This window comes from Malania oleifera, chromosome 12 (genome assembly GCF_029873635.1).
Source record: "Malania oleifera isolate guangnan ecotype guangnan chromosome 12, ASM2987363v1, whole genome shotgun sequence".
In the NCBI taxonomy this organism is placed as follows: domain Eukaryota; kingdom Viridiplantae; phylum Streptophyta; class Magnoliopsida; order Santalales; family Ximeniaceae; genus Malania; species Malania oleifera.
The window spans coordinates 85,496,717-85,509,250 of record NC_080428.1 but is presented as its reverse complement, the minus strand read 5'-3'; the positions used below and the strand labels follow the sequence as shown (position 1 = coordinate 85,509,250).

The 12,534-nt window shown below is 33.1% G+C and overlaps 1 protein-coding gene across 1 annotated transcript; it reads right to left on the bottom strand.

Annotated features, from left to right (window-relative positions):
* Positions 1-4,806: 4,806 nt before the first annotated feature.
* Positions 4,807-8,088, bottom strand: LOC131144808 (ACT domain-containing protein ACR4-like). The gene is made up of 7 exons (XM_058093681.1): positions 7,684-8,088; positions 7,455-7,500; positions 7,213-7,327; positions 7,040-7,107; positions 5,831-6,430; positions 5,453-5,557; positions 4,807-5,359 (listed from the first exon to the last, which is right to left on the bottom strand). Exons 1-7 carry the CDS (start codon positions 7,755-7,757, stop codon positions 5,015-5,017), a joined length of 1,353 nt encoding a protein of 450 aa, XP_057949664.1. The 5' UTR covers positions 7,758-8,088; the 3' UTR covers positions 4,807-5,014.
* Positions 8,089-12,534: the final 4,446 nt, after the last annotated feature.

Genomic DNA, 12,534 nt, shown 5'->3' with positions numbered 1-12,534 from the left:
GTTGATGTGCTTGTGCAAGGTAGATAATGTCTCACGGCAACAGAGAATTATTGCACAAGATTTCAAGTTCTAAACTTATAGTATATACATTGAGCTTACACAATGAAATGGGGTAAGAAAAAAAAAATGTAACGAAATTTAAATGGGTGTGATGATGATATCAAGTGAAAATTTAATTTGATGCCCCTCATATTTTTTCATTTTTGCATATCAAATGTGTAATTAGTGATAGTAGAAATAGGCATGAGAGATAAAAGAGATTTGTATTCAATATCTTCCTTTGATGCCTAACCCTTTAATTCGTGTCCCTTTTAAAATGTTCAATTGTATATAATATATTTCATTGTCAATAAAGTAAAATACTAACATACCACTTCACTAATTAGTGAACTCCCACCAAGTAGATTACTGTTGAGGGTAAAAAAGTTAGGTGTCTTCTCAAAAAACAAATCAAATTAGTTGTGACGGATCATCGATCATCTTTGCATTATTAGGATCATGGTAACTTCACCTATGTTAGATTTTTATTTGGGATTTAGATGAAATAAGTACAAATTGGTATTCAGTTTCATTCAAATCTACACAAATCCAAATATTTCAAATCCAATATTTGAAATTAATGTTCCCAAAACAGCGTCATTGTATTTGGGAGTATGGGTTTTGGACCTTAGATTTGGATCTGGGTGGATTTGGATAAATTTTAATAAAATTTTATATTATATTTTATCTACATTCAATACAAATTTAAATATAAGGTCTCCAAACATAGACTAATAGAGTTTAGGAGCATGAATTTTATGGTTTGAAACACGGTCTATGCCAATTTTTCAAATAATTGACTATTGATAAAGAAATTGAGTTAAAACTATGAATGAAAAAGAAATATAAGTGCAGTATAACCCAATAAATGATGGCAACTTCAATAAAATTTATAAGTTTTGTTATAGCAGAAAATGTTAAAGGTTGATATATATTGTTGGTCCATAACCTAATAGCTTAAGTTTTTAGGTAAAGTGGTAATCTAACATGATATCAGAGCTCCAATTATTATGAGGTTATTATTTATCATTTTTTTTTATCACTCCACATACTGTCGGATTGCACGTGCAAGGAAGTGTTAAAGTTTGATATACATTATTGACCCACAACTTAATAGCTTAAACTTTTAGGTAAAGTGGTAATCTAACGCAAAAGACACTAATCTCCCTTGCCGTTTGACAAAAAGACAATGACCCCCCTGAAATTTCAAAAATTCTAGAGACCATCATTGAGATTTTAAAATTTTCATGGATCTCCCCTAAGTTTTTAAGTGAATTTTGTGATAGTTTGGAAATATTAGGAAAAGTGTGTTGTATTTTTGAAATCTTAAGAGAAGTCTCTATCTTTTCGCCAAACTTTTAAGCAGAAAAGATACTCATTATACCAATCACATTTCACAATGTCATTACTCGTATATAAAGATTCTAAGAATTTAATTTGCAAGCAAAAGACAGATTCATTTTTACTAATATAGAAAAAAAAATTATATACATCATTATCTCAATAAATACGATCTAACCAATACCAGCGAGATATTTACCTCAATATTTTTTTCTCAATTAAATAAAATAATTATGTTTAAATCCCTAAATTCGATATAAATGGCAAAACACATAGCCCCTAAATTTTAACAAGAAAAAAACATAAATGTTTTCTTGACAACTCATTGACATTTAATTTAAAGTACATTTATGTCACTTTCTGTGGCTTTTTCTTAAATATTATATGTGATTCATAGAAAATGGTTCGGGTGCGGGTTTGATTCGCGGGTCGGCCACGTGGCGTGTGCTCTTAATGATGAGCCGTGAGAGGGGCGGGTCAAAAATTCCACCTGGCACTTGCTCCAAGGAGGATCCGGTCGGATACTCATCACGTGACTTACTGTAGTGGTCCAATGACTTCAATGGAACCAACTTGGGCTCTGTTGAGACGGACGGTGGGCCCATAGCCCACTGGGCCCCTGGCAGGAAGTCAGGCCCGACACTGAGGACTCCATGTGTGCTGGAGCCTGCAGGCCCGTTCTGTGGCCATGATGCGGCCACGCGTACGGTGATGGAGCTGTCTCCACTGATGAAAGGAAAGCGGAATGAGACATGTCATGTGGGCATGGAGTTGCGTGATGGGCCGATGGGCCCATCAACTGTGGGCCGTTTAGATTCTGTCGGTGGACTTTCCGAAAGTCGCAACTATATAATCATTACCTACCCCGATTTATTATTTGCATTAATTGCTCATTAACCGTAAATATTTTTAAAAAAAATAAATTAAATATGTAGTTTTTGGTAGTATTGATTTTTAAAAAATAAATTAAATCAAACTCAATAGCCACTTTATTTCATTAAAATTTTTATAAGTTCATGTGCTTCTGTATTTGACATAATTTTTTTTTATTAATCTAATTAAGGTCAAATGAATCTAATTTTGACCCATTTGAAGAGTGTTTATATAAACAATCTTATCATCAATTTTTTTGTTGACAATGCATTACTACTTGTCAATTATTAGTTATTGTGATCTATTTAATTTTTTTTTAAAAAATTAGAATTATTATTTTACAGTTGATTATCTTAAATTAGTGTTTTAATAATAATAATAATAATAATAATAATAATAATAAGAAGAAGAAGAAGAAGAAGAAGAAGAAGGATTAATCTAAACTAACTTAGTTCATTAATCAAATAAAATGTGTCATTCAGTTTTTAAAGGGTCAATCATTCTCATTTCACACCAAAAAAAAAAACATTTCATTCTATTAGTCTAAACTATTTATCAGCCCATACTTTTTTTATTAAAATCAATTCCCTCCTCTCTTCTCTGATCACTTATCCAAAAAAAAATAGGATTCGCTTTTAACTAGACAAAATAGTCAACTCAGCAATGATAAAATTTAAATGACATCTTTAAAAGAATATAAATTGATTATCTTCATGTACCTGCAAGTACTCGGTTGTCACCGCTCTAAATATAATAGTTTATATGAACAAAACGCATCTTTCTTATAGCAATATTATAATAAATAAATGATAAATGTGGTGTATGACTTATGTGAACACACATAATGCATTAGGAGTTTAGCATAAAGTTTTGGAAAGGGTTTGCTAATTTGATGGAGGACCTAAGAGGCATACGGAAGCATGGTGCATAAATTGTGGGAGGGAAGAGGCAGAGAAGACAAAAGTAGGTAGGTAGAGCATTTTAGAGACATAGGCTTTGATGATGCCATTTGATGTAGTGATCGTCCATTACCCATTGCTTTTGAAAAAGGGTTAGTGGGTGTGACATGCATTCCACTCTTTGTTCTTCATTTTTTTTTTTTTTTTCTACTTTTTTTTTCTTACCCTTCCCACTTCTAATCAAATTTGAATTTAAAAAAAAAAAATGAATGGTTGGGTTGGGGATCGTTGCATAATTTTAACAAAGCTATTCATTCCCGAAGTGGAGTCATGAAAAGAGATTAAAAAAAGTACCCAAAAAAAAAAAAATCTTTATTTTGTAGAGTTGAGAAATAGTTTTACAGGTGACAGTATCGTTAATCCTATTGGAAGATGAAACTAGTGGTTTATACTTTTACCCCAAAGAAAGGAAGAACAAGAATTCCTTCAAAGATATTTACTATATATATATATATATATAGGTATTATAATGTGACCTATAACTTCTTTGGTAGACTATGTTTTTGCAAATTAAATTTTTTTGTAAGTATTAAAAGGGGTTTTGTCTAAATATAATATCATTGTTTGATTTTTATAGGGACCATTTTGGAAGAGCATTGTATGACTTTTTCAAAATAATAATAATAATTGTAGCATATGTCATTGACAGTATTTTTTTTATGATCTGTTTGACAGATGAGGAACATGTATTAAGGAGTTATTTATGAATCTGTCAATTTGCAAATGTTCCCATCATTTGAAAATTTTGTTTTTAAACATGCGTGAAAGAAGACCTTTTCAGTATGAGAAAAGAATGCAAATTGAAAGCTGCTTTTACCCCTTTTTCCATTAATAGTAGAGAATCAATTGCTAGTGGCTATTACAACAAATCTTCTTCTTGTAAGATACCCTACAAAGAAGATGCGTGATTTAATCTTCCATGCCATTTTTATTTTTAGAAGATAAAAATTTCAAAACAATTTCTGTTAGGTTAAAAAAGGGGGGAAAAGGAAAAAAGAAAACAAGGATTTTATGGTTCGATCATAAGATCATGAGCTCTCACACTTGATTTCCACATATTCGAATGCAACTTAACCTGGTAATAACAACTTTGTCCATAAATTTTCGGAGTGAGTTAGGCCGATTAATGCAACACAATCGCGAAGCTTCACCCATGAGTTAAAAAAACAAAAGTTGTAATAAGATGATGCCTTCAATATTAACTACAACAGGTATTTTTTTTTTTTTTTTTAAGATTTTCTTATTTAGTATGGTATAATTCTACTACTGAAAACGTTCTGAGTGATGCATTCATCTGTATTAGTATGTTAAAGAGATTTCCAACCTAATACCCCTTGACTTTATAAACACAGATTGAAAGCGGATCCTCGGGAGTGATTGAGTATGTTAAATATACTGAATTCGTAAGGGAGAGGATCATACCTGCAATCACCTAGAGCTCATTCTTTAATGATCTAAGAAGCTAATCACCAATCCTCAACCCACCAGAAGCAAAAGAACATAACCTCCCATCCCCTCTTTCTGCCTATGAATACTTTTCCAGCATACTCCATCCAAAGAACATGATCTCAAGAAACGAAGGACCCAAGGATTCTGCTCTAAGAGAACTATAAAATGCATATTTACAATGTTTTTACATGAAGCTGTACATTGTTAAAATCAGATTGAAGGTTTGGAGGCTAAGCCACGATCAACCTGTCGTTGATCCGAAACCTTGCATTATAACTCTGAAGCACAATCTACAATTGGACCTATTGATGTTATTAACATTTATAGGGACTGAACAGCCCCAAACAAGCATCTTAAGAATATGACTTTATCAATCCCAAGTTGTAGAGGAACTTCTCTGATCTTGAGCGGAAGAGGCTGCTCAAAGAGAATTTTCCACTGTCCTGGGGAGGAGACTTGGAGTAGCCATCATCCTTCACCCGAAGTATTGTCAGACCAATCTCTTTTCGCACTGCCTCAATTGTTTCACTCTTAACGGGATCCCCCGTTACATCAGTTACATAGAAGGCATTCGTAGCTTGGGAACCCCGGGTTGTTACCTCGGCCCGAGTCACAGAAAGACCATTTTCTCTAAATATGCGAGTAACATCAGATAGAAGCCCAATCCTGTCGTCGCAACAAAGTTCAAGTCTAATACCCTGCATCACAAACCCAAAAGAAGCCAATACCATCAGATGAAATTAGAATTAAACAAAAAAAAACGAGATGAGAAATCAATCCTCTATGTGTACCTCGGAATTTCGCCTCTTAACAGCAGCCTCCAGGCAATGGATTAACCTTTGAGTCTCTGCTTCAGAGCTAATAGGTAACCCATCCATATGCCTTATATAATATTCCTATTGATAGAGAACAAAAGAAAGGTAAATTTAACAATAAAAGAAATTCAATATAACAAAAGAATACAACCTATCATCAGAAAAAAGAGGTATAAACGAATACTATACGGGAAAAGCTCTTCCCAGCTAAAAATGACGGTAGAAATAGTAATGGGTTAAGCCACGGCATTCAGATTTTAGAATAAGCTGGTTATGAGGAACTTCAAAAATGTACACTGCCAATAATTCAGTTAATTAATATGAATTAGAATTAAGCATGAAACAGTAGCAAACCTGATAAGCTTCTGGTCCTTCAGCAATGACAGTGGCATGAAATACCACGTACTGCATATCAGTCAATGTACAAACTGTATCAAAGAGTAGCTTTGGACGATCTTGGCACCTCAAGTTCACTACGGTATATCTCTTATCTGCACAATTCTCTACAGTTATAAGAGGCTTGCTCCGTTCACTCGAGGACCCACAATTTAAGGCATCCACATCGTAATCCCTATCAGCATACATCATCTGATGCAACCTCCTTTCAGTATGTGTGGAACCCAGCGAAACCACAGTATTGGCACTCCGCCTATCTCTATTCCCTTTTAACACATAGATGAGAAGCTGTTTGATCTTAGCAAGCCGATCAGAATCGTTGATTGGCAACCCACCTGCCTCATCTGTGATATATACAACAGATGCCATTCTTGAATTATGGGTCCAGACTTCTGCACCTACCACATTACACTTGAGGTCCGTAAGAACAGCGAAAACCTCTGAAAGGAGACCTGGCCGGTCAATTCCAGTTAGTTCAATAGCTGTGTGTTCTGTGGCAGCTTGAACACCCACAGACCTTCTCAAGGAACGGAAACTCCATGCTCTTGGTCCCAATGACTGTGACACATATAATAACTATGAACACAACTTGAAGTTTCATTGGTACCACACAAAAACACTACAAACCCATAATAATACAGATCAAAAAGAGACATGAAGCCAAGACTTCTATCAAAGAGACATAACTTACCAAACAGACATAACTTCTGTTTGAGGTGATTGAGTACGCATGAATTTTCAATTTAGCAGGACATTTTCGCATTAAAGCAAAACAACGCACTAGTATTATTATCCCTCCTTTCCACCAGGTTTTTTTTTTTTTTTAAATGGGCAAGTTGGTCTCCTGGGGTTACTTGAATCTCTAGAAATCCTTTATTTGAAGATGTACAATTAAGGGTAATTAATAGGATAGCATTCTAAAAATTCAGGTAGAAGTGAAAACAGACAAAACTATTCAACCATTTCATATATAGAACAAGGACTCCAAACATTCTTCGATTCCAGAAAATATTTAACAAAATTTAATGATGGAAACCAATGAACACTGCCACTATTACATTGGAAATCTCAGATTCACATCCCCAGCATGTAATTCTCAAGAATTTCCTAATGAACACAAATCAAACGGAGAATAAAGAGTGGAAATACTTAGTTATGCAGATCTACCTGTTGAATGCGTTCAGCAACATCATCTTTGGACAGCTTATTGCCATGTTGATCTGTAACATGGAATACTGCAAGAAACCATAAGGAGAAAAAAATAAGATATATAAACAAGAGAAACCAAGAGCATCCAATACATGAACCAATAAGACACAAAGATGAATTCTAAAGCTCACCATCCATGAACCACTCTCCGTCTGAAGAAATGTAAGCCCTTTTAATGATAAGATTTAAATCAGTAAGAACCTGGACCACCTCTAACAAACTGCCGCGCCTATTTGCACTATGAACCTGCAAAAAATCCAAACAAAGATTTTACAAGCTAATCCCTTAAATTATGACAACAAAACAATTATCCAAAAAAAAAACGCCATTAAAATTAACAGCAGGTCACACCAAGAAAAATCCATTCACATACCTGAATCAGTGTGGCTTTCCTGCTTGAGGTATTATCAACAGAAACCCTGCAAATCCCATATTGAAAACAAAACAAAAAAACAATAAACCAAGTGGTCAAATCCTCCGAATTCCACCTTTCCAGCCCCAGAAGCCCAAAATTCCCAACCCAAACGAACAAATGAGAATACCCCAATCGGACACAAAAAGAAAAGAAGGAAACCCAAAACACAGAACACAAATTGAAGTACCTGGGCGGGTTCATTCGAATCACAAGCTTGTTAAATTCCTCCTCGACGTTGAGAGAAGGAGCCCAGCAATCCATTCTGAAGGAGGAGTTGAAGAAGAACAAGGGGAGGACTGAGGAGCGGGGAAGAGGAGGAGGTGAAGCTATTGAGAGGGAGTAAACAGAAAAAGCTACTGTTTTCAGAGGAAAGAAAGCGAAAGTTGTTGTGGGCGTCTTTCGATCTTTCTAGTTAGCTTTTAGATTGGAGTCGCCAACTTGGGCTGTGGGTGGGGTGTGCGTGTCACTGTGCGTTGGGTGCCTCTTGAACCGGTTGAAGAGCTCTGTTGACACACGACACAGGAGGGGAAAAATAGAAAAAGGAAATGCAGGGGAGGAGAGCGCGTGGGCCCACCCTGGCTTGTCCCCACCCAAGTGGGCCCCATCTACCCCACTGTCCTTCTCTTACACACAGTGGGTGTGGCGGCTATGGGCTGTGCTATGTTGTGTTGTGTGAGATCGGATGAGATATGAGTCGTGACCCCCTTTCCTAATTCCTCTATTGCTCTTCTTGCTAGGGTTTGTTTCCACTGTTTGGCTCTATGCAGTATCAGTTTGGGGCTTGTTTGACAAAAGGGATCCTTCACATTTCTCCATTTAGGGGTGGTGGGATTGTGTTGTAGTTGTGCTTTATTAGGACCCACTGCCTTAAATAAGGACACCCTTCTCCCCTCCCCTCCCAAGATCTAATTGGATTTCATTCATTTTATGCTTTGTATAAGGGTGAAATTTTAGATTTGAGAATTCATTCATAATGCCTTTTAAAATAATCTGTTTGACCTATTTTGGTCAATGATGAAAATTGTTAAGGGTTGATTTAAAAACATATTGTTGAGTTAATACTAACTTATTATTTTAATGAGTTTAAGTTTTAAGACGTTACGCTTTCATTATTTTTGACTTGATATTTAGAAGAAAAAAAAAAAACTATTTTCAGATTCGTCTTCGCTTTTTTCTTCATTATTAATAACAAATATTCTCACCAAAAATAGAAGTATGACCATATTATACTAAGTATGGTACAATCATGCAAAGTAATTGATAAATAAAAGTGTGATGTTTAAGTTATTATGTATACTAGATATTACGAGTTTTAGATGCACAAAATAAATGTACTTGAAAATTATTACTGTTAATTTAAAATTAATAATATTTTTATCTTTAATATGAAAAGATTCTTTTTCATGAATAAATTACTAAATTTAGACAATTGCATTAATTGAATAGTAAAATATTTGACTATTTTGTTATTTAGGTTCGAATATAAAAACCATTCAATTTTTTTTTACTAAAAAATCAATTCCTAACTAACTAATTTAGAAGCAATAAAATTTTGTCATTTATTTCTCTACATATTTCTCATTTAATATAATTCTCATTTCTCATTTGCTTAGTTTCAAAAACCTTTTTTTTTTTTTTTCATGAGCTATGATATTATCTGCATTTGTAAGCATGGAATTCGGATCTTAAATTTAGGTTTATGAATTTGAACCTAAAAAAGTATAAAATTATATTGATTATTGAGGTTCTTTCAAGTTCACAAATACAAATCCAAATCCTGAATTCTATATTTGCAATAATACTTTAAATAATATACTAAGTCCCTGTTTAGAATTCGAAAAAATATTAGGGAAAGAAAAGAAAAATATTAAGGAATCCACGTTTTCATATTTAATTATTTAGAAAAGTAAGGAAAAAATAAAAAAAATACCATATTCATGAACAAATTTTAATTTTACACATTATTAATATTTAATTTTTTAATTTTTAATCATATAAATATAAATTTTCATTTTTAATAAAATTTAATATAAAAAATATAACGAAAAATGAGTTTCCTTCTTATTTTCCTTTTCTTTCCTTTTCCTAAGTAAAATCTTTGATCCAAACAAACCCTAATGACTTGTTTGGAACTTGAAAATTATTAGGAAAAAGAAAAGAAAACATAAAGGAATCACATGTTTGGTTATCAAAATAAAAAATATATATCAAATCAAGGTTTAAAATTTTGATTTTATACACTATTAATATTTAATTTTTCTTAAATTTTAATTATATTATAACAAATTTTATTTTTAATATTATTTGATGTAGAGAGAAAAATACAATGAAAAATAATTTTTTCTTTTTATTTTTATTTTATTTCCTTTTCCCACCAAAATCATTGATCCCTAAGTGGTTTAAAAAAAATAATAATAATATTAAGTTTAAAATCTCAACTAAACTTTGCAAAATGAACTGTCTTAAGTTCCCTTCTACAATATAAATAGCTCACATATGAAAACTAAAAAATTTACTTTTGTAACAATGTATAAATTACATGCCTTTACTAAAAATATTATATTATATCATTTTAAGCTCCTTTCAGACCTTGATTATTATTATGAAAAATTGCAACAAAACCAATAAATAAACTAAAAATGAGAAATAATTTTTTTTTTTTTAAATTACAATGCACAGAACACAAGATTTACAATATTTGACAATTCACCGGTTTCACTACTCAACAATTAGTATAAGCAGAATGCCTTAATCCATTTTTCTCACTCTTTTCATATTCAATAATTTTCACTCAAATTAAGAATAATACATTTTATATGAAAATGTAGGACAACCTTAATAAAATATATGATTACATAAGTATTCCTCTCAATTAAAACTATTTCGTTTTGGGGCAATATCTCCTGGACCACTACTATAAAGACTCGAAAAATTATAACTATTAAAATAAAAAGGAAAGATAATAAATAGAGTAGATAAATAAATAATAAGGGGAAAAAGGGAAAATTTTGAAAGAAAGAATGGCAGACCTAGTCAACGAAGACTCGTCGACGAATCGTCTGTCTTCGTCGACGAGTGTTCTTCTAGGGGGCTCTTCGACGAAGTTCAATCCCTCGTCGACTAAGAGATCCTGTAGTGACCCGAATAATAATAACATTTTAATAATAAGAGGGAGAGAAAATAGATACAGAAACAGAAGGAGGCTGTAGACTTCGTCGACGAAATTGCATTTTGGAGATAATATTAAATAAAAATAATTTCAGAAAAATTGTCAAGCTTCGTCGACGAACACAGGATCTTGTCGACGAAGGTCTTCAGAATTTCATCGACGAACACAGAGTTTCGTCGACGAGAAAATACCGAGAGGGTTCTGAGGCAGCCTAAATTTCGTCGACGAAATTTGTGAAGGACTCGTCGACGAACACAGGGTCTCGTCGACGAAATCCCCTGTTATATATATACGAGAATCCGAGAATAAATTCATTTTTAAGAAGTCTCTCTCTCTCTCTCTCTACGACTCTCTCTCCCTTCTCTCTTCGTTTTCGGCCCCACCAATCGCCGGATCGACGATCCGAAACTACCACGACGCTCATAGTGGAATTCTCTACAAGTTTGCCAGAGCAAATCGTAGAGAAAACGAAGTTGGATTTCATCCCAAATTCTGGGTAAGGTCTTTTATTGAATTTTTGGCTTTATGGTAGTTATAAGAAATGACGTAGGTGGAAAAATAATAATATTTTGTTCTAGGATATTGTGTTTTTAGGAGATTGATCTAGGAATCCTATGGGTATACAGCCAGACTTTTATAGGGGCTTTTTAAGGTTGAGGTAAGGGAAATATGCTATGTTAGGAGTTTTAATAGAGTTAATAGAGGTTTTATAAGCATATTTTTATGTCAGTCTATTATACAATTTTTATAGAAAATGAGCATAAATGTTTGTGTGACCTAAGTAGACTTTCATGTGAATAATGAATTTATACAGTTGTTATGAAATATCATACTATACTAAATACAAAAATATAGATAGTATATACATTTGATATGGTTTTCCAGCATATGAGATTATACAGAGATAAATTTATATTCGCAGAGAAATGTACATGCATATACAATTTTTATATGAATAGTTCAGGAAACAGATATATATATATATATATATATATATATACACATATATATACATATATACACATACATGTATACAGTATTATTTATATCAGTATTTATACCACAGCTTTATACAGAATTTGTTATGTCATGTTTCCTATTATCGTAATATACAGACAAAAATACAGAGGTAGCATCAAGATGCTACAGATACAGTACACATAGATACAGTATTTACAGTACAGAAAAAAATAGAGTTATGGTAATTTTGGAAACATGATAAAAACAGTAAAAGAGTATATATGTATATAGTATCAGATCCTTGAGGAGAGATACACAGACAGATACAGATTATAGAGCACGGTACCGTTGTTAGATACAGATAGAGTACAACCACATATCTCAGATAGTATGTGGGTACCGTCAACCGTGCTCGGAGAGTATGCAACTCCCCAATACACTGGGTTGAGGGGGCCGGTTTGACTAGGTAGTAGTCAGTCCCGAGTTTAGAAGATGATGCAGTTTGGCCGGGCTGAGGTAGTGTAGAGTATGATGACTTATTTGGAGGGCCGACCAGATAGAGTCCCGCCTACGGGTCGCACAACCCTGTCATGAGGGGTCAAATCATGACTTACAAAGTCCCCGGGATAAAAGCACAGTTATATATATATATATACTTACAGTTTTACAGTATATGATGAGAATAGTATGATATATTATCAATATGAAAAGTAGAAAATATAGACGATACAATGTACTTTAAATTGAGAAAGAAAGATATGTTTGAAAGATATGATTTACAGATTGTTTATTTCATTACAGATTAGTTATTAATTTAAAAGCATACTTAACTTAGTTGCCACACACTAGTAATAGCATATTTCCACTTACTAAGCATCGACTCACCCCATTACATTACCATTTTTCAGG